General features: G+C 38.2%; 2 protein-coding genes across 4 annotated transcripts; one reads left to right on the forward strand and one right to left on the reverse strand.

Annotated features, from left to right (window-relative positions):
- Nucleotides 1-1812: 1812 nt before the first annotated feature.
- On the reverse strand, nt 1813-13027 carry EIF2S1 (eukaryotic translation initiation factor 2 subunit alpha). Of its 2 annotated transcripts, none has more exons than XM_083349043.1 (8): nt 12898-13027; nt 10183-10424; nt 9772-9851; nt 9160-9311; nt 8740-8846; nt 6384-6481; nt 5571-5714; nt 1813-2365 (listed from the first exon to the last, which is right to left on the reverse strand). In XM_083349043.1, exons 2-8 carry the CDS (start codon nt 10421-10423, stop codon nt 2240-2242), a joined length of 948 nt encoding a protein of 315 aa, XP_083205169.1. In that variant the 5' UTR covers nt 10424; nt 12898-13027; the 3' UTR covers nt 1813-2239. The 2 variants fall into 2 exon arrangements, with proteins under 2 accessions (XP_083205169.1, XP_083205168.1); XM_083349042.1 differs by lacking the exon at nt 12898-13027 and adding an exon at nt 12470-12552 and having other exon boundaries at nt 2126-2365.
- Nucleotides 13028-14081: 1054 nt separating this feature from the next.
- Nucleotides 14082-27424, forward strand: ATP6V1D (ATPase H+ transporting V1 subunit D). 2 transcript variants are annotated; one of them, XM_083349046.1, is made up of 9 exons: nt 14082-14308; nt 17115-17232; nt 17383-17462; nt 18845-18912; nt 19283-19327; nt 19488-19591; nt 21784-21850; nt 25519-25618; nt 26895-27424. In XM_083349046.1, the coding sequence occupies exons 1-9, from the start codon at nt 14268-14270 to the stop codon at nt 27031-27033; spliced, it is 762 nt and encodes a 253-aa protein (XP_083205172.1). In that variant the 5' UTR covers nt 14082-14267; the 3' UTR covers nt 27034-27424. The 2 variants fall into 2 exon arrangements, with proteins under 2 accessions (XP_083205172.1, XP_083205173.1); XM_083349047.1 differs by having other exon boundaries at nt 14083-14308; nt 25540-25618.
- The last annotated feature ends 250 nt before the right edge of the window (nt 27425-27674 follow it).

The raw sequence follows: 27674 nt of genomic DNA on the forward strand, positions 1-27674 counted from the left end.
GTGGGAGACTGAAAGTTCAAGCCATGGAGGGCGGTTGGATGACTTTGGACCAGCCACTCTTCTCATTTCACGGGGTTGTTGTGTGGAAAATGTCAGAAAGAAAATGTGTTAAGATATATTCACTGCCTTATTTGTAAAAATAATAAAGACGGGATATAAATATCAGAGATCTGCCTCCAGTTTCATGCGGTACTTATTTTACACCTTGCCCTTTTAAATCGTATTTTTCAGAATCTGTATCTCACCCTCTTTTTTATCATTTACCCTATTATCTTTCCCTGCATCTCAGTTCTTTTATTACTGTTCAATTTATAGTTTTCTATTACAGTTGAGTCATTTTTGTGTTTGTCCTGACATTTCTAATGCTGACAATACCAATAACTCGCCGCCTCATGTGATGTGTCACAAATTTTTCCCCCTTGCCAGAGCTGGGGTGAGCGCGGCTTGTGTGACGCATCCAGCCCGCGGGCTGGCCGTTTGACACCCTGATCTAGATAATCCCATTTATACTTTATTTCCCTATAGCACTTGAAAAGTTTATGAACAACCCATTGTATGAAAATTGCTACTCTAAAAAAATATACACGGGGCAAACATTGTAATTAGTTCTTAAATATACATGTCCATACTGGTTTGCATTCAGGTATTATCAGTTAACCTATACTTTACACAAAAATAATTAAATTCCTAGACATTGCAGAAAATGACTCTCTTCTCACTCTACAGATACAAGGAAGGTTACCCAGTCTACATACTACTTAATGCTGAAATGTGGGTTTTTACTGCTACAAGGAACTCTTCAAATACTAAACATATCCCTATTGGAAGAAAACATGTAGGAACCTGTATGCATATTAAACTAAACTCAGACAGTGATGTCAGATCAGAGTATTCCTGTAACGTCTAATCAGTTCTCAAATTATCTATCTTTAGACCTACAGATTCCCCCATAGTGGAACGGAACTGGCTGTAACGAACCATCTGTTGACGTCAACTTTTATCTTGAGAGAGAACTGGTTTTTCCTCAAAGAGTGCAGAATCCTAATAAGGAGCTAGCAGGCCATATGGAGGACTTTAGTAAGCATGGATTTACTAAATAAGAATGCAGGACAACATTTTGAATACTTTTAAAGCAATATTAAGTCAGTTTGTTGTGATTGCATGACACCCAGTGGTAGGAAAAAAGTATACTATTATAAGCTACCATTAAAACATTGTTGATGTTAATATTAGAAAAAAATAATTTAGAAGTCTTACCAGTTTTTGATTTTGATATACGGTAGATAAAAACAGAAATTTCTTAGATAGCACAATAGTTAAGAAAAAATTAATGACATTAAATAAAAGTTTTAGTGCATATAAGTCACCATAGTATTTAGAAAGAGTTTGATATGGCAAACCAGCAAAAAATAAACACAAGATGTATCATGCTCCTAACTAACGTATTTAGGCAACTGAATGCAGTATTTCTTTGTTCTACAAATTAGATAGGTTATGGTTTACTTTGCAGAGTAGGGGAAAAATATTTTGTTCTAAGGCATCGCATACTCAAAATGTTAAATAAAAGCCAGCAAAATAAGAAGAGGAAGACTAGTGCATTAATTCATCAATGGGAGTATTAAAAAAGGAGTATCTAGTCTTGCTGACTTAAAAATTACAAGACATTGCACATGAAGTAGCACTAAAGTTACTTGTATAATGAAAACTGATTATGAACTATATAGAGATTAGGATTTATTGGTTAAAGACATGTGAATTGCCACCTTCAAGAGCTAAAAAGCCACTCTTTCCTCTTTAGCTCCTTGCACTACAAATTTCTTAAAATGAAAATGAAATGAAATCCAAGTAAATATCCAATACATTTATTGAAAGCTTCAGTGCAGTCTGTGGAAGAATATTGGTTTAATCCTCAGAAACTCACTGATACAACATAGTGAACCAGTTGCCAATCTGAATGTATAAGATGTGAAAATTTTAAGAAGAGTCATCAAAGTAGGCTTGGATTATTTAGGGGAAAAGGTTTTACTCTTCAGTGAGAAGTACCTTCCCATTGAGAAAAATCAAGCAACCCACTGTAGCGGATGGTTTCTTGTCTATTCAAAATTTGGTCTCATTAAAAACCTGAAAGTATTTCAAGTCTGTTCCTGTGGCATTTTTTAACAATGACATCTCGGTCAACTCTAGGTGTTTTTAGGCATATGAAGGCGTAATTTCCATCTATTTTGTCATTCCAATTAATTTAATCTTCAGTTTTTGCTTCCATCTCCTCAGCATCATCATCTCCATCCACTTCAGCATTCTCACGCTCCAATCTTTCCAACTGCCTTGCAAGTTCAGTCTCATCAGTGTCAGTTACTACCTTGGGCTGTAAAGACAAAGTGACCAATATAGGGTTATCTTTCAGTGTAATTCAGCATCTGTTTAAGCAGATGCACTTTTAATTAAACATGCAGTTGACCTGTTCAAATATGAAAAAGACAGCAACTATCAATCTGCTATTTGCAGTCAAACTCATTTGCAACTGCAATGATAGCCCCTGGAAGGGGCTACCACTAGTGATAACAGCTGCTGCCTATTTATGGTTTGGTATATTTCTTTTTAAATCAATGTAGATTTCATTGGACTCTTTCCATCTCCATTAATTAAGACTGTGTACTCCTTGGGAAAAAAAGAGCTGTAAATTCTAAGCCCACAGAAATATAATACTACATCTACTGGAACATTGAGATTTTCTTTTCTAAAATAGGTAAAATGAACATTATAAACACATTATCTGAAAATATGACACTGAAAGTTATTTAGTATAGAATCTGCAGTACATTGTTGAATTAAGGAAACCGGTCTTAAATGCTACAATTACTAGAAAACTTGAGGGACAAGGGAGGAATGGGTATCAAAAAGATTGCACTGAGCTGAATTCAGGAATTTTCATTACTGGAGAGTCAAAACCTCAAAATGGTATAAAAGCTAGCACTCAATCGCTCTTCATGAATTTTTCATAACAAATGCAAATAGTTCAGCCCACTGCAATCCAAGTTGGATTTGTGGTAGACATGCTATAGTAATTCAGTGTCTCCCTAAATGGAGCCAACCATGTGTTATTTTTGCTTATTTAATAAATATATATAGTTTCCAGAAACACACCACTGAAACAATATAAACTTGTTTGATGCCAAAAAGTGCATTTCCCAAATTAACTGAAGAACAAAAACAAAACAAAAAATTATCTGACTGAAGCTAAGTTGTATTTCATTACTTTAACATCAGTTTTATTTATTAAATTTATATGGCCAAGAAGTTACTCTAGGTGTACAATTAATTAGAACATATAAAAATGATTATTAAAACTATAAAAGTAGTCATTAAGAATATAAAACCACAAGGCACAAGTGATTATTTAATAAATTATTTAATAATTTTCTCCTACCACATTAAAGGAACTGTGCGAAGACCGGGGGGGGGGGGGCACTAGGATATAGGATTTTGCTTTATTGAGCGATTTAGAAATAAACATTTCTAATGAACAGAAAACTCAGGATAAATTTTGGTAAAATACAAACAGGAATGAGCACACGTGACATGTTCTGTGCATGAAGCAGCTGGTTTTAGGTAGCCTATGACTGAACCCAAACATATAATTTGATGTTTTAGTTCATATCTGGATTAAAATGGGCTTTTTGATTTCAAATTCAGGCTCCTGAACCATGGCTGATCCAGCCAGTGAAGGATAGTGGGAGCTGAGGGGTGGAAGGCACAGAGAAGATCAAGGAGTATTTAAGGTTGATAGAATATGCCATGCTGGTAGTACAGGTACTTATCACAATTGAGCGCAACATTTCTGATGCTAAGCAAGACATTTGTTAAATGAATTTTGCCCCATTTTCTTGCCACAGTTGTTAAGTGGATCACTGCAGTTGTTAAGCTAGTAACATGGTTAAGTGAATCTGGCTTTCCCACTGACTCTGCTTGTCTGAAGGTTGCAAAAGGCGATCACATGACATCAGGACACTGCAAACATCATAAATATGAACCAGTTGCAAAGTGCCCGAATTTTGATCACGCAACCACAGGGATGTTGCAACAGTTAAGTGTGAAAAATGGTCATAAGTCACTTTTTTCAGTGCCGTTGTAACTTCGGTCACTAAATGAATTGTTGTAAGTAACGGACTACCTGTATATGCAATGCTGGGACATGAACTGAAGAAACAGAGAAGTGGAAGGTGTTTAGAAAATTGGGAGGCTAGGCAGAACAGTGAAACATGCTATGCTAGTTGCCACTAAGAAAAAGCTGGGACAAAACATACTAGCCTTGCCCTACTAATCCTATAAAATCACTCTGGGATCTTTCAGGATAGTCTTTTGCCAAAAAAAATGGAACAATGTTGGGTTTTATTACCCTAGCTGCAATCAACAAGAAACAATTCAGTAGAAATTTTTCAAACTTGTTTTCTTAATCCAAAACAAACTTTTCTGTTACCTGAACAGACTTACCTACACATTTAACTTATTCTAATATGATTTCGATTAAAATATTATTTTTTGCTTCCACAAAAAAGCGTTAAAAGATGTTAAGTCTACTGGAACAAAGGTAAAAAAACCCATCTCCTGCAGACCCAATGGTTGGGACGTTCAGAACCCCACACTTGATAATTATTCAGTGTTTTAAGATTGAAAACATCTCACTTGTGTAAAATCAGAATACCTGAAGGAAAGCAATTTTGAACCTGATTTCACTGTACACACTTGGTGGGGTACAAGATGGATAAGCTGCCAGTGTTGCCAGCTATTTCTACTCCTCCCTATAAACCCATTCCATATCTATTCTGGTCCACTAAGAGAAGAGTATTCTGATGTTCTGGAATAATTAAAATTTGAAAATATGGAGTAACTTAGACAGAGACTTACCTTTAATCAGTATATTTCCTCTGGTTATATATATCCCTAAATATTATTTTGTGTATTTCTTCCCTTTTCCTTGCCTATTCCCCTTCTGTTCCCTCCACTTGAAAACTTGGTTAATGGCAATATTTAAAAAAAACCAAGGCCATAGCAGTACCAACCAGATTAATTTGTTTCCCTTTTTCCTTCATTTAAGAAAGTACTGTGACTAGAGCTTTAAGGCTTTCTTGTATCTTTCCAAATTTCTGACTTATCAACACTGATCAAACAGAGCCAATAAAAATGGAACTGAGCAAGCAGAAAGTATATGAGAAAGAGAGGAAGACATTTTCTTAGTTTTCTGAGACAGTTCTACACCAGCGAAAAAGGAACACGTTGCTTTGAAGAATTTTTTTGAAGCATTTGCTAACCTAATTTTCCAAACAGAACAAGAAAAATAAAGTCCTTGCTCCTGGCCGGAGACTGCAAGAACCACTGAACAGCCCCCCACCCCACCCCAAAATGTGGCAATAATTACAGTTGCAGATATTAGCGCTGAGAATCACAGGCAAAGGTGTCTGCAAGCGACGGGAGGGGTCAAAAAGTCAAGATGGCAGTTGCAACATGCCTCTTTTTCACTGCCTCTCTGTAGGTGCCCCGGATCCCAGCCTAGGTCAACACACAATACTTACTTCCATTTGCACATTAAAGACACCTCTCTTCTCTTCAATTTTTTCTTTAATGACAGTCATGGCTTGGCTGAGAACAGAAAGACCTTCAGTCCTTTCAAGTGTTGTTGTGGTCATCACATATCGAGGAGGAGCTATAAGATTTATCTAAAAAAGAATGAGGTAGTATTAGACTTGCTTTCACAAGTCTTAACCTGCTCCTCAAAGCTGCTGATAAAAAGTTTATTTAAATGTTGAACTAACACCAAAAGAACCCCTGGACCTATTTCATAACGCTCTTTTCCTGAAGGAGTCCATTTCTAGTATTTTGGGAAAATACTGCAAGATAACAAACTTTTAAATGACAAGTATTTCATGATATACAAAGTTCATTATTTGCAGGTTCTGTATTTCACTAATTTGTAACCCCCAGATAAGTACTCATGGCACTGTTGACCTTATTCGTGGAGATGAAGAGCAACGAAATACTGGAATCAACCAAACTGCACATTTTTACCTGAGGTTTCAGCCAATTCGGTATTTGTGGCATTGTAACTACCATTAACTGTCTATAAATCTGTTTAATTTTCTGCCCCTTTTCTACACTTTAAAAATACAAAGTTTTATAACAATGGTAAAATAATTAATCCAACTGAGCCACTTTAAGATTGTAATTAGTTTTCTTAGGTCAATTCAAATCTTACCTTCCCTCCCAACCCCATCCCTATATATTAACAGACTAACTGGTATGAGAATTAAACCACAGGAGGATGTTAAAGAGTTTTTTTTTATATTCAAGATTTTCCAGAACAATCATGTCAAAGAACGCCCACTTACTTTGATTGGCATACTCTCTGTAGAACAGCTTAAGCCAGCTCGCAGAGCTTCCTTTACTGCATCTATACCCTCGTAACCATAACAGGCTACTTCAATATCTAAAAAAGCCAAAATGTTGGTATGTTAAAAATGTTTAGAAAAATTAAAATCATTTGCAACCAAATATACATAGTTCAATAACATTGGATTTTAAAGATGAATGCTAATGGAAAACAAAAATATTCCTAACTACCAAGAGGCCACAGGCTAAGAGATGATCCCAAGGAAAGAGCCTTGGTGGAGCAGTGGGCTAAAGCCTCCTTAAGTAACACCAGCTGCCTGCAATTATTGCAGATTCGCATCCCACCAGGCTCAAGGTTGACTCAGCCTTCCATCCTTCCGAGGTAGGTAAAATGAGGACCCAGATTGTTGGGGGCAATTAAGCTGACTTTGTAATAATGCCGCTTGGGGTGTGTGTGAAAGCCCTAATAAGCAGGCATATACATAAAATGAAGGCTACTGCTAAGCTTGTAAGCCGCCCTGAGTCTTCGGAGAAGGGCAGGATATAAATGGAATTTTTAAAAAAATGTGCTACATTTGCCCTTAATCTACAACGTGGTTAGGTTGGATCATTTGAAGCAGAGGACACATTGAGCAATTCAATTTTCTTGAATTTGGTTTACTTCCTTGCATCTTCCCCCTTACAATGCAATTTTTCCTACTTGACACATCTGCATCTTAACACATCTTTCCTGTTATGAAGAAAGTCCTTCTTCACCACTACTTCATGCTTCTACAAAATGAAAGGAATTCAACCAATGGCTGTCAAATCTTCACTGACTGGTAACATAAATGGTGGTTTGGCATTTGAATAAAATCCTGTTTTTCCCCTTATCCCTCATGAGTAATTTTTTTTTACTTTTAAAGAAATTAGTTGTCATGTTAGAAATAATTTGAGCTGCTTAAAGCAAGTTTTTTTTGGGGGGGTGGAGAAAACTCATAAACAACTGTTGGAAATCTTGCAACAAATGCATTTAGCTTGTTATGTATTTTAATCACTGCAAATTATAATTTGGATCTTTTCACTTGGCAGAAATGTTCCACGTTTTTCTAATCACAGTGGAATATTTCTGATTAGTAATGATAAAAGAAGCACAGAATTGTTATAGCTTTAAACGTTACAGTCTGTCAGGACCCGCCCCAAACCAAGTCTTAGGAAGACAAAATTCTTGGAGTCAAATCTATTCCAAAAAGAATCTTTACTATGACATGCTTGGTTGTAGGAAATGAGACAGGACTTAATATTATCCCACGAAGTAAACCCTTATAAAGAGTTCCCGGTTTAACCCCCCCTTAGCCCCATTTGGTCAGTCCCCCATGTATCATCCATCTCGTGGGAAAAAGGAACTTAGGACCCTTTATGTTTATTGCTCTCTTCCATGACAAAAGCCAGATGCTAGCCCCCCCTTTTGTTTCCCCAGTTCAAAAGGCTTCTCCTTTCCTTTGAAATGCCTAATACCGGTTCAATACACATCTATTCTCTTCTCTTCGGGAGATGGCAGAATCCATGGAATAATGTTTGAAACATTCCATTTATGAATATGATATAAATGGATTCTGACACAGTCAATTAGTAAGCTTCAAGTAATATGAATCTATTACCTAATGTCTGTATACTTTGAATTCAGCTCTGATTCAAATGAGTGGTAAACTAATTATTCAGAAAGTTCTTAGTGACAATACTGTGTAAAACAGGATAATCTTCTCTAGTTGTTTCTCCACCATTAAGATCTGTATGAGCCCGGGCTAAAGATTTAGACAGCTGGCTCAAGTCATTTTACAAATTTCCATCCTCGTCCTGTTATTAGACCCTGCTTGGTTTATTTCACTGTCCTGTATGCTCTTTTCCTTTTCCAAGTGCTTCCTCTTTCATAACACCTAATGATCTTTTTTTTAAATTTCCCTGCCAATGAATCTGATTCCTTACATTTTCAGAAACTTTCAAATTCCTGTCTATCCAAAAACACTACTGTCCCAGAAAGTTATTTGAGAATTTCTGGCTCTTTTCCTTCAGAGAATTAAATGTTTGGATAACATATTCAACAAAACAAAAAAGGCTACATTGTGAAATTCACCTCCCTAATTCACCTCCCATTCAAACATTTCCTAGTCATGCTTATTGTTGAAGTCCTCAATGAGCCCAAGATAATGATAGCTTTAGATGTTCAGATAATGATAGCTTTAGATCTATCATAAAGCAAAAAAGCAGCATTCAACATGCTTTCATAATATACTCACTAATGGACATTTTCATAAGACTGTAATAATGAACTTATCCCCTAATAAATAAGATTAACAGGCAGTTTTGGGGACTCACCTGCTCGAATTTTGACTGCCTGTGGTGTCAAACGTCTATTGATATTGTCAATTAGCACACGCTTTTCATCTTCTGTCAAATCCAGACCATCAAGGATTGCGGGATCACTATATAAAAAGAATAATCAAAGAAAACCTTACCAGAATTTCCTAAATTATATACAAAAGAGAAATTATCAAAACAATAAACTATGCAAACATTTAAACACATTTCCTCTTCCTGAAAATTAGATTTGCAAAAAGATACGAGTTTATAGATAGAAGCAGGCTTGCGTGCTGCTAGGTTTTCAAAATGCAGAAAAGTGTATTCACTGAGTAACAGTGATAAAGGTACAGGAATCTGCATAAAAGCAAGGAATGCACAAATTTGTCCTTTAATTTCTAAACCATAGTGAAATATTAGAAAGGCATCTTTACTTACGAGACAGCAAGTTTGAAAGCATCATATGCGCCATATCCAGGCTTTTTGTACTTGTCATCAAATACCCAAGCAGTTCTCTGAAACAAGCTCTCCAGCTGTTCATCTTTTGTATATTCTAAAACTTCAGCAACATGGCGAAGGATACTATAAACCTGGGCAGAAGCAGGGAAAAAGTTGCATGAGAATGTAACATTACTATATTTAACACAATGTATCCTAATCCAAGGAAACAATATAACAATTAAGGTTGAAAATCCCATGCAATATACCTGTACACAGGAGATGTTTTTTCTTAATATGTCAAATATTTCATCAATATATCCACACTCAAATTTCTGGATCCACACAAAACTTTCATGGCCTTGGGTCCTGCCATTTTAGAATCTTTGGATATACCTGATATATCCAAAGAGGTCAGAAGCTAAACAGTTCTTTTAAAGCCAAGATAACTGTGTTAAATATATTCTAGATAAATTTATTTACTAAATGGGTGTACAACTTTTGCTTCTCTTTGCAGTGGAGTGGATAAATTAAAAAGCCCATTTTCCAAGTTAATCCACAAATGAAGAACAAATAGCAAAAAATGAAGTAAAATTTCTTACAAGAACTTACAGTTTTTGATTTGGTGAACTTGTCTTCACATTTAATTGCCTCCTCTGGAGACACTCTTCTTTTTGACAGGTCAATATAACCTAAAATAACAAGGAATATTTTTCAAAATATTAAGTCAACTAACAGTGCAACAGGAAAGAACTGTTCTTCCAAATTACTGTATACTATCCCTTCTAGTAGGCCAGGGGTGTCAAACTCACCGTGTTGCGTGACATGTCGCAACGTATCATGACTTTTTCCCCCTTGCAGGAGATGGGGCGGGTGCGGCTTCCAAGTGACGCATCTGGCCCGCAGGCCAGCAGTTTGACACCCCTGCAGTAGGCTGTTCTACACTTCCTCATTGAATATTTTTGAAAACCATAAATATATTCCTATGGATTGAAAAAAAAGCTGTATTGTTATGCAACTCACCTTTCTCCTTATCAACTCTTATGACAACAACACATTCATTTCTGCCAATTCGGATGAGTTTGTTTATAGAACGGATTCGTCTCCTGGACAGCTCACTGAGTAAGATCATGCCCTCAATGTTGTTATATTCCAAAAGGCTAACGTAGGCTCCCATTTCTGCAATGGACCTGACATTGACCATGACAACATCTTCTACTTCAGGAAATTTATGCTGGTAAAATCTACAGCTTAATCCAGGCATCCTGCAATAATAAGTCAGAAAGACATAAGTACAAATATATTTTATAATCAAAACAATTAGTAATAGGAAAGCATAACTGAAAAGGTAAATAAAAATACCTAGAACTTCACAATGACTGGCTAGCAGTTGTAAACAATGGTCAGGAAAGCCTTCTTTGTCACTAAATTCATTATTCATTAAAGAATAATTTTTAGCTAGGAAATTCAAGATGTAAATTTTTTTTTTCAAAAAATATATTTTAAATTATATTTGATACACACTCTTAACTCACCCATAAGCTCACTAAGGAGCCTTATACAAATCACACTCCAAGCCTTATGTCTAGATCTGCTTTAACATGCAGAAATCTAGGTGGCAGATAAACGTGCAAGCTGTCCCAGCACTGATTCCAATTGAGAGATATAAAAGCAAAAATTTTAAACTTGAAACATCTCACTTAAAGTCTGTAACTGTCTTCACAACTCCAGAAAGTTCTGGAAGTCCCTTTTCAATTCCAAAACCAGAAAGCTGAGTTTGCATCCTAGTTGTTAGCTGTCTACATAAACTCTGTTAAGCCAAAGGCTACAATGTTGTTGTTGTTAGCTGCGAAGTCGTGTCCGACCCATCGCGACCCTATGGACAACGTTTCTCCAGGCCTTCCTGTCCTCTACCATCTTCTGGAGTCCATTTAAGCTCATGCCTACTGCTTCAGTGACTCCATCCAGCCACCTCATTCTCTGTCGCCCCCTTCTTCTCTTGCCCTCAATCTTTTCCAGCATTAGGCTCTTCTCCAGTGAGTCCTTCCTTCTCATTAGGTGGCCAAAGTATTTGAGTTAAAGGCTACAACAGAAGCTCTCAATCAGGGTGGTTATAGCTGGTGGTAAGTGCAATCAATGGAAAAGAAGACTTGTGTGTATTCTGTATCTGACAACAAGAGTAACTGAAGTCAGCAAAAGCAGATGTGATTTGGAAACAAACACTTTTATGGACAACTGTCAGTAGATCGACAGCAGTAGCAGCGTCCCTAGTTTTTCAAATAAAAATCTCTTATCTGATCAGGCTGCTCAAGGAAAGGTGATTATGTTCTGCCAAACCATTTAGCCACTTTTATCCCAAATGGGAGAGAAAAATAACAGAATAATAAGAGTTGGAAACCTTCAGAGATCTCCTATCTAGTCCAACCCCCCCCCCCCACTCAGGCAAGAGACCCTATACCATTTCAGACAAAGGGTTTTTCCAATCTCTTCTTAAAAACCTTCAGTGTTGGAGCATTCACAACTTCTGGAAATAAGCTGATCCACTGATTAATTGTTGTCGCCGTCAGGCAATTTCTCTTTAGTTCTAGGTTGGTTAGCTAGTTAAGTTTCCATCCGCAGTTGTCCTGTGTCCTGCCTTCAGGGGCTGTGGAGAGGAGGTTGTGGCAGTCCCTCAAATATTAGAAGATGCTATCAGCAGTAGTCCTTTTCATTAACTTAAAGGTAAAGGTTCCCCCGCACATGCGTGCTAGGTGCCGGTGCTCATCTCCGTTTCAAAGCCGAAGAGCCAGCGCTTGTCCGAGGACGTCTCCGTGGTCATGTGGCCGGCATGACTAGACGCCAAAGGCGCATGGAACGCTGTTACCTTCCCACCGTCGTGGTCCCTATTTTTCTACTTGCATTTTTACGTGCTTTCGAACTGCTAGGTTGGCAGAAGCTGGGACGAGTAACAGGCGCTCACTCTGCTACGCGGCACTCGGGATTCGACCCGCCAAACTGCCGGCCTTCCGATCGACAAGCTCAGCGTCCTAACCCACTGCCCAATTCCAGCAACCGTTCTTTATACATTTTCAGCCTCCAGTCTCCTAACCATCTTTGGGAGGCGGAAAAAAAACAAAAACCCTTAAGCGCTTGAGCCAGAGAGAGAGAGAGGGAGAGAGGGAGAGAGGGAGAGAGAGAGAGAGAGAGAGGGAGGGAGGGGGAGAGAAAGAAAGAAAGAAAGAAAGAAAGAAAGAAAGAAAGAAAGAAAGAAAGAAAGAAAAAGATTCCGGGACGTTGTTTCCCTGCCTCAGACGGAGGGGCCCAAACGCACCAGGCTTGCCAGTTTGAGGACCGGCGCTTAGAGGCATCCTTCTCCCTCTCTGCACCCGGGGCCGCCATCGGCACCTGCTGCGGTTACATCTCCGGCGCTGAAAGAGGCTTTGCCCGCAACCACCGCGCAGGCCCGCCCGCCGCCTCCGCCGGGCTGCAAACGCGCGTTTGTGACCCAGCAGGGCGCGTGGAAAGGCGGCGTGGCGGGAGGCCTTTTGTGACATCTTTCCGACGGGAGTCAGAGGCGCTCTTAAGGTCGCCAGGCCTCTCACGTGAAAAGCCCAAGCGGGGGCTTTTCCACGCGGCGACCCTTTCCGTCCGCAGCCCGGCTGGGGGGGGGAACCCACAAAGAAGCGAGCCCCGTCCCGAGGCACGAAAGTCGCGGGACCGCCGCCCTCCCCTCCCCTCCCCTCCCCTCCCGGCCCTTACCTGTCCGCTCTCCAAGCCCCGCTCGCAAGGCCTCGGACCCGGCTCTCGCTTCAGCGTGCCTCTCCACCCCTCGGCCACCAAGCCTCACACCGCGCAGCCGCCCTCCCGCCTCTTCCTCTTTGGGAAGCCACAGGAAGCACTTTGGGACGCCGTCCCGCTCAAGCAGGGGGCCGCAGAGATAGGAAGCAGAAGTGGGAGGGGGTAGGATTATGGGATATTCCGGGACGGCATTTCGACTTCCGATGTAGCCCATGATGCTGGGTATCCCCATGCTCAGGGGTAGGCAACCTTGGCTCTTTGATGACTCGTGGACTTCAACTCCCAGAATTCCTGAGCCAGCTATGCTGGCTCAGGAATTCTGGGAGTTGAAGTCCACGAGTCATCAAAGAGCCAAGGTTGCCTAGCCCTGCCCATGCTGATCACTTTTTCTCAAGATCGGCCAAAATCAACTAATCGCTGTCTCCGAAATTGACCAGCTTTATATAGATAGACCTTTATTTTTATTTTATTTTATTTTTTTATTTTAATCCCATTTCTATCCCGCCCTTCTTCCGAAGACTCAGGGCGGCTTACAATTTAAGCACAAACCAATGAGACTATAATAAGGAGTTTCCGCTTTTTTTTTTAAAAAAAAAGAAGCTTGCCGGTATTTTGGTATTAATCCACGCTGAGCCATTTTAATTCAAACACTTCAAAAGCCAGACGGCGGTAGCTCCCCCCTCCCACCGCCCCCAATTCCAGATCCACAATTCCTTTCAAGTCTGCTGCGCGATGGGGAAAAAGGGGGTCCTTTTGTTGGGGGCAATTAAGCCGACTTTGTAATAATGCCGCTTGGGTGTGTGTGTGAAAGCCCTAATAAGCAGGCATATACATAGAATGAAGGCTACTGCTAAGTTTGTAAGCCGCCCTGAGTCTTCGGAGAAGGGCGGGATATAAATGGAATTAAAATAAATAAAAAATAAAAAAAATTCTCAGAGCCACTCGGGTTTTTTTTTCACCAGACAAAATAAAGCGGATAAGAAGGAGCGGCTCTAATCTTCCTCCACGCATCCCGCAGTAGCCTTTCCGAAGCCTGACGTGCCTCAGAACCAAAGTCTTTTTGTTTCCCGCTTTTTTCTCCCCCGCTGAATTCCAACCACGCGTCACCGACCCATCGCCTTATCTTTCTTCCCTTTCTAGCTCTACGTTTCTGACGGGCACCGCCGCGCCAGGGACGCGAGGAAAGGGGCGGGGCCTAACAGGGAAAAAAAAAAATCATAAATGGAGGGCTTGGTGCCCTTGGTAACCGGAGGGAGTCACGTGACCGGGTTGGTTTTTCCAAGGGAGGAAGTCGATTCGGTGGGCTCGCTCGCTCGGTCGATCTTGGCAAGATGTCGGGCAAGGACAGGATCGAAATCTTCCCTTCGCGGATGTGAGTTGAACCTCCTCTTCTGCCCACTCGCCCGCCCTGGGGGAGGATTGATGAGCCGGGGGGGGGGGTGTCGCAGTGCACAGCTTGCTTTTGTTTTTAATTTCGGAGCTCAGCCAAGCCCGGGTTCATGAATTCCTTCTTGGACCCGCTTTCTCCTGGTGGGGCTGTGGCTCTGTTTTCTGCCTGCCAGTTGGGGAAGGGGAATTTGCAGGAGGAGATGGCTGGGTTCGCTGTGCTTTGGTTACAAAAAGCAGCCGGCTGGCGATCCGTTTGGACTATTTAAGGCTGAGCTAAATAAAGTGGGTTTGGGGGTGAAGAATAAGGCATGCAACATGCATTGTTTCCTGCATCGGAACTGCAGCATGGCTATTGGGTAGCCGTGGGCAGATCTTTCAGCCTCGGTTAGCTTTGGAGAGTCCCTGGAGGAATATTATTTATTTTTCATAGTTCTCCCCAACACGTCTCTTTTTCCCCCCCTTGGGAGCAAGCAGAATAAAGAGGCTAAAGAAAATGAAGTGAAATACATGCACTGTGCTGCCATAAGAATAAATGCTTTGTCACATAGTCATGCAGTTGACTTTGTATGGAACAGGATTGTCATTGAATGTGAACGTTTCATGGCAAGGGCATTGTTGAAGGGACTGAATTCGGCATTACTTCTTTTCTAATGTGTGGCGTATAGGAAGAAAGAATGGCCTTGCCAGAAAAAGGTTAGGATGCGGGAGAAAATTTCAATAGCAGTACTCTAAAATCTGTTCATAATAGTAGACAAGATGATAGTAACTCTAAAGTTTCTTTTAAAAAACCCTGATGCTACATAGTTATGTCTGCCTTTTCATCATCATTTCAAGGCGATGATTAACCCAGTATATTTAAAAATCAACTTCACAAATTATGTTTACAGATTGCATTTCTTCTATTTCTAATGCATACAAAAAAGATTTGGTTCCATGTAGTCCAACTCTTATCGTGTTTTAGAAATCAATTCCACTATACCTATTGATGCATGTGCCCAAATTACAGTAGGTGAACACTGAGGCCTTGCAATATGATCTTTTGTATATGTTGGTATGTATAATCCTATTGATTTTAATGGGTTCAATTATGATTAACTTTAAATACAGTGGTTGGATACCAACTTCAAACTTTCCTAAACAATAAGTGTCTTTTAATAATCATGTTGGAATTGCTAACTCTGATCAGAGTTACTTCCGTTCTTAACTGCTTCTCAAGGGTGTTTATATACTCAGTATTCCACCAAATTAGATGACCTGGAGTCAGATATTTAGGTTATATTTAAATATTTTTCTATTGATTATAATCTTGTTAGTGTGCCTGTAGTAGAATCATATCTATTTCTTAATGTAACTTTGGTCTTTCAAGATTTTTAAGTAATATAAGCTGTGTTAAGTATTGTTTAGTAAACTTTTAAGTTTTCAGTAATAATATTTTATCAATATTTAGAGAAAGAAATATTGCATATATGTTAGTTTTTCCCTTTAAAAAAATAATGTCCAGTAGAAAATGTTACTATTATTTCCTTCTCCCCTGCCCAGCTCCATAATTGAGAGAGATATGAATTATAAAACATATTTTGCTTTTTATTTCTTGTGAAGACAGTGAATATATACTGTATGATCAGTTCTGAGTCATATCTATAAGTAAATATTCCTATTGGCATACATCAGGGGTCTTCAAACTTGGCCCTTTTATGACTTGTGGACTTCAACTCCCAGAATTCCTCAGCCAGTGTGCCTGGCTGAGGAATTCTGGGAGTTGAAGTCCACAAGTCATAAAAGGGCCAAGTTTGAAGACCTCTGGCATACATCTTATATAGATCAGCCACACAGTACATTTATAGAAGAGACTAGCGGGTAACATTGTTGACAGCAAACAGAATGATGTTGAAATGCACACACAAAATCTTGTTCTAGCTAGTAAGTGAATTAGTCTGCTAAGTAGGCACTGGCAAAAACTAGCTTGCACAAGAATATGAAATCTTTATTTTGTCTTCTTTTAAAAAGTTATACCGTACTTCTGTTCTTGAACTTGCTTTTAATTTGGGCCGTGTGTGTGACATATGTTAACATTCTTAAAAGAACTACATTAAATCTCCTTGGACAGTACTTATGCTTACCCAGTGCTAGTTTACTGTTAGGGTACTAATTATTTTTCCTTCATTCAAACACATCAGTAGATTTAAGTGCCGACAATTGGTAAACTAGTGACAGTTTGAATTCATTGAATTTGAAGCATGTGGAAAACCAGTAATATCTGACCTCTGGGCAATTGGGGAAGTGTGGAGACAGAGACACTGCATGTGACTTATTATATACTAATTTCCAAGAACAAATTCCACTCTGTATTATATTGCCATTCTTAGTTTCTTGAATCATAAATGATTGAGTTTATATTTGTCTTACTCTGAATGATGGTAAAGAAATAATGCCAAACACATCTGTACTGAGAAATTAATTCACATAATGGAAAGGTTCTATTCTGAAAATTCTCCTGTCAGCACTTCTAAATTTTTTAAAGTCTCCTTAGAAAAGAATTTTCCATCATTGCTAATTTGGAGTTTATGCCCTTGTAAATCGTTTGGGGATTGTAGATTAAGACTGCAAATCCATACTTGCTTACCCAGAATACTTAATAGCACATTTGTTTCAAGCAAAGGATACTGCCCTCAAATCTGTAGTTCTAAATACAGCCTCAAATTCTATGTGCTAAAGAAGATTGTGGTTTATTTTCAGAAACACCCATCTGAAGTGACAATAAAAAGTTTCACATTTTCTGATTTTTGTAGGGCTCAAACTATTATGAAAGCACGTTTAAAAGGAGCCCAGACGGGACGCAACCTCTTGAAAAAAAAATCGGATGCATTGACTTTACGATTCCGGCAGATTTTAAAGAAAATTATTGAGGTAAGGAGTTTTGTTTTGCTTTATTCTTAAACTTAATATTGTTAAAACAACCCTTCAAATATGATCATAGCATAAACAATTTTTGTTCTTACTTTTATCATTGTCTATACTTTTTAGTTCACAAGCTCTCTTTTTCTGTTGTATTTGCAGACTAAGATGTTGATGGGTGAAGTGATGAGAGAAGCTGCTTTTTCCCTTGCTGAAGCAAAGTTCACAGCTGGAGATTTTAGGTGAAGCTCATAAACTTGGGTGAAGGAAGTCCATGTGAAATGCCAGCCATTTCTTGAAAAATGAGTCAGTGAAACAGTTTGGCATTTGTAAATGCAATTATGAGGGAGATGAACATTCTGTAGCGGACAGAAATAGGCACATTTGTAAGAAGATACACACACACACACACACACACACACACAATCTTTTCTCACCTTATTCCCAGCTTCCACCGTACTACTGCAGATTGCCTGTTAATAACAGAAAATAATTGATGGCAAGGGTCAGTTATTTGATTCCTGGCTATTAATGGTGATTGGAAATAAGTGTTCTATTTCCTGCTCAGCAGTAGAAAAATCAGTAGAACTTCCATGGCTCTGGGACCCTACTTCTCGTGGTTGAGAGCTTTATGTTGTTCATCCGTGCTTTAAAACTTATATATTGTGCACCTATGATGAACTGACAATAATTATGGTTTGCCATCTTGAAAATTAAGTTCAGCTATATTACAATGAAAAGAAAATTATAGAAATCTACTTTAGAAGTAGAATTATGTTGATTTTACAGGTTAGATCATTCACTCATTTTTGTTATGAAAAATGTCTATGTTCACAGTCATCCAGGTCATGGTTGTCCAAAAGGTGCTTTTTTCATGAGACAAGTGGACTTCCTTGTTTTTCTTTGAAGACATTTCACTTCTCATTCGAGAAGCTTCTTCAGCTCTGACTGGATGGTGGGGGAATGGCAGGATTTATACTCCTTGCAGACAGCTGGTCATTTGCATTCTTTTAGCAAGTCATTGAAGCCCCTGGAGGCTTATATGTGTCATCAGGTAGTGCATATGGGTCTGGAGCCTTGTTGGAACTGTTGAAAGGACTGTGTTGTAGACTGGAAGGGCTTCAATGACTCTCTAAGAGAATGCAAATGACCAGCTGTCTGCAAGGAGTATAAATTCTGCCATTCCCCACCATCCAGTCAGAGCTGAAGAAGCTCCTTGGATGAGAAGCGAAATGTGTTCAAAGAAAAACAGGAAAATCTAGTGGCCTTGTGAAAAAAGCACCTTTGGTTTTGTTATGAAAAATGCCACCTAATCCTTAAACATTTCTGTAGTTTTCACCATCAATTTAGTTTTAATAGCTGAAAAAGCTACACTTGCAACTGTTGATCTTTTCTAGATTTTATGTGAATCAGCCTCATCAGTGAGAATAATCACCAAGTAATAAGACGTGAATTTGTGTCAGGTGCTAGCGTTAAGTTCTCCATTTTTAAAGTTCTACATGTTGGTGGTTTTGTTAATTAAACCTGATATAATATGGTGAAAACCTTTTAGGAAATAATTTTCAGGCACCTTTAGGAAATTGTTGTGTAGCTATGCAAATTAAAAGTTCTTTTCTTTCTGCAGTACTACTGTGATTCAGAATGTGAATAAAGCTCAAGTCAAGATCAGAGCTAGAAAAGACAATGTAGCAGGTGAGTCATACAGAAGACCATTTCTCAAGCTTAGTGCCTTGAAGATTTGTGGACTTCAAGTCCCAGAATTCTCCAGTCAGGAGCTGAAGTCCACATGTCTTCAAAGTGATGAGATTAAGAAACAGTGTCCTAGATCAAGATGCCCAATTATTTTAAGCACAATGAAGAGTGCTGCTTGGAATGCTGGGTGCTATGATAAACTTGCTGAGGTTGAAAAACAGTGCCTAAATGCTTACCGCAGGCCATCACTGGGCCAAGCAATTGTATCTCCTTTAGAATTTAGTTTGGACTCATGAGAGAGAACTGGATGACTGGAATGGATGTTGGGAAATATGTAATTTTTACAACCTGTTGTATGGTTTTTTTACAGGTGTGACACTGCCAGTTTTTGAACATTACCAAGAAGGAGGGGATAGTAAGTTTGTATTTTTGTTTAATTTGGTGTGTTCTGATTCTTATGACATAGCGTACTAAATAACAGTTATATAATTAATCTCTTTCTCTAATGTCTTCTTTTGGCTGAAAAGTTTATTGAAACTTCAATAAATGGCTAATCAACTAAATGTATTATTTAGGTTATGAGTTGACTGGTTTAGCCAGAGGTGGTGAACAGCTGGCCAAGCTAAAAAGGAACTATGCCAAAGCAGTAGAACTCCTTGTAGAACTAGCTTCTCTTCAGGTAAGTGGGGGATGGAATGCTATCAAAGAGACATTTGAAATCTTCACTTGGTGGATGATCACTCAAGGGATTATAGTGTTGCCAACTATTTTCATTAGGGTCTTGTTTAGTATTTTCAAGCATATCTAACAGTAGTTCTTTCCAAGCTAAATGACAAAAGAACCCATGTACAAAATTCCAGCTATTTTTTACTGTGGGCACAACGACACACACCAAAAATGAAATTTAGTTGCCCTCTCTCAAAGTGAAACACATAAATGACTCCTAAAACATACTATATACAACATGTGTTTAGACCCACACCCCTACATATACATAAAAGTAAAATATTAAATACTATCCATCTTGAATATATAACGGAAGGAGGAAGCTTGAGAGTTTACAAGGTTAATGCTGTATGGAATGAAACTATGGTTGAATCTGGGTGTTCTGCTACAGATACCACGAAGTCTCCTCCCAAGAAGGCAACAAGGAAAACAGGTTGTGAAGAGGATGAGTAGTGTCCCAGAAAATCTTACGGACCCTGTAATTTAATTTAATGAGAAATTTAGGCTTGATTTTCAAAACACTACATATCTGACCATTGCACAGATAAAAAATATCTCGCTTCTAGCTATATTGCCCTGTCTTTGAAACGAGCCCATGACTTTATCTGTTTGGGGATGCATAGACTCTTCCTGAGTTCTGTTAGGAGCATGTAGGCTATTCTGTATGCATATTTGAGTAGAGACACACATTGCACAATCTCTTCTCCAAGCCTTGATAATGCTATGAACTAGAGATGAGTTGGCAAACTAGTTTCCATCTGGATGTTTTAAACTACATTTCTCATAATTTATAGACTACTGCAACACTCTCTACATGGGGCTGCCCTTGAGGACCACTCGGAGGCTTCAACTGGTGCAGAATGCGGCCGCGTGAGTTGTGATGGGGGCTTCCTGATACTCCCATGTAACACCTCTACTCCGCGAGCTGCATTGGCTTCTGGTTGCCCTCCGGGTGAGATTCAAGGTGCTGGTGATGACCTATAAAGCCCTAAATGGCTTGGGTCCGGGATATTTGAGGGAACACCTGCTGCCAGTATCAAGTTCCCTTCGTCCAGTGCGCTCACACAGGGAGGGTCTCCTCAGGGTGCCGCCGGTAAAAGACTGCCGGCGGATAACACCCAGGGGGAGGGCCTTCTCTGTGGGTGCGCCTGCCCTCTGGAACCAGCTGCCTGTGGAGCTTAGGACTGCCCCCGACCTTCGCACATTTCGCCGGGACCTGAAGACCTGGCTCTTTGAGCTCTCCGGCCCAGGCTGAGAATTTTTAACTGGGGTTTTTATTTTAAGGGATATTTTAATCTTTTAAAATTGTTTTTTAACTTTTGTATTTTGTATTGCTGATTTTAAATACCCTGTAAACCGCCCTGAGTCCTTCGGGGAAAGGGCGGTATATAAATCTAATAAAATAAATATAAATAAATAAATAATTTGACTCCCTGGTCATTCTGGCTGAAGGGTCGTGGGGATTGGAAGATTGGATTGGGCAAACATTCTAAGCACACACTTCTCCATCATTTAGATATCATTGTTAAGTTAAATTTAAATTTATCTGATAAGGTGCCTGCGAATGAGTTACTTACTGGAGCAGACTGTCTGTATGCAATATAATCCTCCATTTTCTGCTGCTTCAAAGGCTTGGATATACTTTCTGCTGCAGAGTGCTGTCTCTTCCTCCTTTTCCCCATTCAGGTTTGTTAAAACAGGTTTAAAAATAAGTTTAAAACTATGGTTTAAAAGGTTGAAATGGGTTAAAAATGGGTTTAAAAAGTTTAAAAGAGGTAGGTTAAAATACAATATTAAAAGAGGTTAAAAAGTTAAAATAAAAATAAAGTAAAATAAAATAAAACTTTTACTTTTGGAGGAGCTCTTTACAGCCTTTGCTGCCTCTCCACCATCTTGGCTCCGCCCCATATCATTGTTAAGAACTTGGGAAAGGAGAGACTGTGTTTTGTCACTTGATACCAACCCCTTAATTTAAAGGAACGTGCCTCTGAACTGAAACAAATAGACCGCCAAATAGTTTTCCAGAGGGTTTTTTTTTAAGGAACATACCTTTGGTTTGCCTGGAGCTAAATTTCTGAAAGCCAATCTATCACCTTTAATCATGATAATACCTTATTTTATACTCCATCTCATTTGCTTCTATAGACTTCATTTGTTACTCTGGATGAAGCAATCAAGATAACAAACAGGCGTGTGAATGCTATTGAACATGGTAAGTAAAATGTAATAATGCGGAAAACTATGCTTGTTGCACAATTGGTATACTCACCCCTGAATCACATGATGAGCATTGTTCCCTGATGTGTATCATAGTATGAGTTTTAATGTTTGAAGATTTTCCAAGCTTCCCATTAGAAGAGGATTATAATCCAAAGAAATCATCTCCCTTCAGGACATGTTTCAAATTAGGGTGTTTTTCCCCCCCACTTTTTCTTCCAATAACGCCCCTGATCTAATCTTTCTGCCTCTTTTTTCAAGTAAGATGTCACATTGGGATGCAGTTCAATTATTTTCTATTCACTACTACTACTTTTTAAAATAATATTTTATTTTATTTTTTTTATTGAAAAGTTTTACAATACATTTTTGAGTACAAAAACCCCCCTCCTCCCCCTCCCCTCTCCCCAACCCCCCTCCCCTCCCCTCCCCCCTCCCCGACTTCCCAGAGCTGAATACAGGGTATAATAATACAAACAAGCATAATCTAAAATATGCCAACAATAAAACATTAAATTCTGTCACACTTTAACTCTCCATAGTCAAAATATTAATAAAAACTACTAACTAAATATATGTCATAAAAATCCACTACTTATTCAAATGCTAAATGAAACTTTTTAGTCCCATATTTATTCTGAATATATTCAATCCATCTTCTCCATTCCACAATGTATCTCTGTTGCGATTGGTCTTTCAAATATGCTGAAATCTTTGCCATTTCCGCCAAATTAGAAACTTTCAAAGTCCACTCTTCTATAGTCGGCAGTTCTTCCTTCTTCCAATGTTGTGCTACTAAAAGTCTCGCTGCCATAATTAAATTCAACATCAACTTTGTATCTATAACAGTAGTGTCTGTAATAATACCCAATAAAAACAACTGCAGCGAAAACTTTATCCTTTTCTTAAATATCTTTTGCATATTCCACCAAATTTTAATCCAAAAAGCTTTAACCTTTTTACAAGTCCACTATGTATGAAAATACATTGCATCCTGACAGCCACACCTCCAACATTTGGGCTGGCAGTTCGGATACATACTTGCTAATTTTTTAAGGTCTAAATGCCACCTATAAAACATTTTATAAAAATTCTCTCTTAAGTTTTGGGCCTGTGTAAATTTCACATTTCTAACCCAGATCTTTTCCCAAGTGTCCATTGTTATAACTTCTTGAAAATTCTGGGCCCACTTTATCATGCAATCTTTAACAAGTTCCGTTTCTGAGTCAATTTCTATCAATGCATTATATATCCTTTTAATATGTGCTTGACCTTGATCTCTAATTTTTTTTACCAAATTTTCATCAGTCATCGAAAAGCCAGCTTTCTGGTCCTCTTTCCATCTTGCCTGTAATTGCCCATACTGAAACCAAGTTTGTACAATCTTTTCTTCTTGTAAGATATTATATGGCTTTATTTGCCATACATTCCTTTCTAAACTTAAGATTTTGTTATATGTAGTCTCATCATGTTTAAATCCCACATTTATATTTTCTATTGCATGTTTAGGTATTGCCCAAATTGGTATCTTATAATTTAACTTATGTCTATACTTTTTCCAAACTCGCAACAGAGCATACCTTAAAATATGAATCTTAAACACATTATCCACCTTCTTATCATACAATAAATATGCATGCCAACCAAATAACAAATCATGACCCTCAAGATTTAATAATCTCCCTTGTGTTAAATTAAACCAATCACTTATCGATGACAAAGCAGCAGCCTCATAATATAATTTAAAATTAGGCATTTTAAGACCGCCTCTTTCATGCGTATCTTGCATTATCTTAAATTTAACTCGTGGCTTTTTCCCTGCCCAGACAAATTTATTAACTCCTTTTTGCCATTCCTCCAAATTTAAATCCTTTTTAAGTATAGGTATCATTTGAAATAAAAATAAAATTTTTGGCAAAACATTCATTTTCACTGCTGCAATTCTTCCCAATAAAGATAATTGTAATTTTTTCCAACTATCTAATTCTTTTTGTATTTTTCCCCATAACATTTCATAATTATTTTTATATAACTTCACATTTGAGGCTGACAGATATATCCCCAAATATTTAATCTTTTTAACTATTTCAAATCCCGTTAGCTCTTCTAAAACAGCCTTTTGTGATACAGACATATTCTTAGACAATATTTTAGTTTTTTGTATGTTTATCTTAAATCCAGAAACTTTCCCATATGACATTATTATCTCCATCAATTCTACAACTGAATAATCCGGCTGAGTTACTGTAATAACCAGGTCATCCGCAAACGCCCTCAAAATAATATTTTATTGATTTTCTCATTTTAGAATTGAATATTTAAAAAGCGATGTGATGACTGGGTTGATCAATAGTTCAATAGCATACATAAGTCTTTATTATAAATCTCATGTTACAATATCAAATGTTTCCTCTCTTTTCCCATTAATATCTGCTATCTCATATTGGGCTAGTATAGTTATTATCAACTAAGTAAAAACATCTTTGTTATAATTATCATTTTTTTTAGCTTATACTGTACTAATAGCTACTAAGTCTATACCAAGTCTCTGGTCCCCAAAATTTATGCAAGTGTGTCCAATTTAGATCTGCACCGCAAATAATTCTTGAAAACTTTAAATACGTCCACTAAAGCCCCTACAAACATTATTTTAATAATTATAGTTTTATATGACTAGAGATTATTTAATAAGTATAGAATAGGTTTGTTAAAATGTATTTCATATTTCAATTACATATAAATTGTTCTTTGTTCTTTGTTTTAGAAAGATGGAATTTGTTCCCCATGAGATTAAAGTCAACTGTTATACTTGTGCCCCCCAAAAAGGCTTTGATACCCAGTTTAAATGAAGTTTTGGCCTACACATGATCACTATACGATACTTGATAACTAAAAAGTAGAATACTCAAATGCTTATTGCATTTGATTAGTGAAACTTGAAAGTTATTTTATTATCCTGCAGATGGTTTCACAACAACATTTTTCTTTGCCCTGTATCACACTGGTCAGTAATTTATGGCTTACTGCAGGAGAATGAAATGACTATTTTGTTATGTTTCTAATTATAATTTTAGGTTTGAACTGCCTGGATAATCACAGCATCTCTCACCAGTTCAGGGGTGGTACAGGAACGAAAGTGGTTGCTGGGTGCTACCGTGGGGAAGACATGAACTCCCTTTAAAACAAAATCAATCTAAACAAATTAAATCAGAAATGGAGAAGATTCACAATCGCCTGACACAGTACATAACAAGTTGATATAACTTGGATGGCATCCCTTAAGGGCTTCCAGATATCCTCAGATACATCCTTGACTGAACTCCCAAGAAACAAAGGCATAGTCCTAGGCTATTCAAAACTTTAAAGTTGGAGAGTGCTAAGGGATCCAAGAGACCTCAAGGGCTGAATCCCCCCCCCGCAAAGTATCCACCTAAATGGTAAATGATTGTAATGCTGATAAAGCGAGTATAAAAACATAAGTTGGTAAAAGAACATGCGAAGGGAAATTCCATACAGTTGTAATTTCAAGGACAGGTCATTAGTAGCTTTTTTGAAATCTGTCATAACTTTGAACTGTTAAGGGACTGATTGTAAGTTGAGGACTACCTGTATAAGTTTTCAGATCCCACATCGCACAAGCTCTTTTAAAATTGTGTGTGATAGTAACAACTACCTTTTATACAGTGATTATTCCTAGAATTGAACGCACACTGTCTTACATCATAACCGAGTTGGATGAGCGAGAACGAGAGGAGTTTTACAGGTGAGCCAGCAAGTTAGACACTGAATATTTTCAATCTTTTTCAATGCATTTCCTATGCGAAGGACTCTTGGCAAGGGATGGGCTGCAATTCTATTCTATTCTATTCTATTCTATTCTATTCTATTCTATTCTATTCTATTCTATTCTATTCTATTCTATTCTATTCTATTCTATTCTATTCTATTCTATTCTATTCTATTCCATTCCATTCCATTCCATTCCATTCCATTCCATTCCATTCCATTCCATTCCATTCCATTCCATATTTTTGGCTTTCTGATGCAAAGTTCAGGAGTTGAAAGACGCCTGCATTAAAAATCCTGTAGAAGCCAGAGTTTATCATCTTTACCCTCCAATTTTTGGAAACAATAACCTTATGCAGTAGTTTGGAGTGAAAGTAATATGATCAAAGTTGCCAGCTGAGCTGTGATGGTTGAGGTGGATTTGAACCCGGGTCTCCTCGGTCCTCATCCAGTACCTGACACTACACTACAGTGGCCACCTTAACACTTGCTAGAAAGCTGAAGGATTTTCTGTGAGGTGGTTTAGTTACAAATTAAGGCTTTGTGGTCATGTTCTGGGAGTCCTTGAGAGCTGAAGTTGCTTCAGCTAAACTTAGTACAGGAGACTACATTTTAACTCTGTTTTTTTGACATATGTAAGGGATTCGTGGTAAGGTCTATAATTGGGGTGCTATTAATGTGAGCACAGCCTTTCCAAGTGATTTGAATGCACACTTTCGATGGCATATAGGGATGTGGTTTTTAAGTAGTTGGTTATTACAGTGCAAAAGTATTACTGCAGAGCAAACTGCTTATGGCATTTCTCAGTGCCATGCCTCCTTGAAAACTCTTTCGAGTTAGTTAATCATTGAAAACTGGCCGCCTTTGAGAAATAATTGATCATTCCTACTCAGTTAATTTTGCATAGGTAACACAGACTATGTGAATCAAAGCTTTGCTTGGAGCAAACTATGCCAGATTAACTAAGGGATACCTTCATTGTTTCTAAGGTGGGTAATAATTTACACGTGATCCAAGCGGTAACAACAACCTGAGATTAGATTCCTGCGGAACAGCCTCCTTTCCTCCCACTTCAATGTATTGCAGGCGGAATCCACATTCCAGTTCACTCATCTCTTCTTTTTGAAACTTATTTTCCCCATCTTTTCTATAAATGGGGAGGGAGGGGAATTGGGCAATACTGTACATTTCTTACATTTCCGTTCTAAAAGGATGAACAACAATCACTAAAATAAATCTCGCATGCCTCCCAGATTAAAGAAGATCCAAGAAAAGAAAAAGATAATTAAAGAGAAGAATGAAAAGTTGCAAGAATTACGGAAATCTGCTGGAGAGCAAGAACCTGCAAATTTGCTTGCAGAAGAAAAAGACGAGGATCTTCTCTTTGAATAGCTGTGACGTAAAGTTGTGACTTTATTCTAAAAGCTGTGCTGCTATGTGGACCTTATTTATGAAGTTCTTTCTTTGATTATTAGCCTGAATGCTCCACTCCAGACCTATTCACGGAATGTTTTTGTTGTGGAAAATTGCTGTTTAATATTTGCACGAAGCAGGATCATTTCCATTTCCTGTCTGTCTTCATTCCTTTGGTCTAGAAGTATGGTTTCCCTGCTTACTGCCAAATTCTTGTAATAAGAATCTTTGTTCACGGTCACAGTAGAAACTAGTGAGCGTTTCAGAAATTCATAACTTGGAATTATGTTTTCCTAAATAAGAAATATTCATTTTAAATTATATTTCAGTTGATTGTACTGTAAAATCAATAAAGAAATATGGCTAACAAGGTTATTCTTATTGGTCAAACTTTCTTTTGAGTGATTCTCAAGTGTGGGGTCCTAAAAGTCCCTTGGGTGGTTTGCCATTGCCACCCCTTGTTCACCAGCCAGAAACCAATGGCCGTTTCAGCCTTGTTTTCCTGCATGGGATGCTAGTTGTCTTCTTCGATGTCAGGTAGCTCTTGACTTGTAGCTCAAACAGTATCACCCTGCTTGATTGAAAGACTGTGATCACCGGTGCAGCCAGTACAGTGCAGA

This window comes from Vipera ursinii (genome assembly GCF_947247035.1).
Source record: "Vipera ursinii genome assembly, chromosome: 1".
NCBI classification, from domain to species: Eukaryota; Metazoa; Chordata; class Lepidosauria; order Squamata; family Viperidae; genus Vipera; species Vipera ursinii.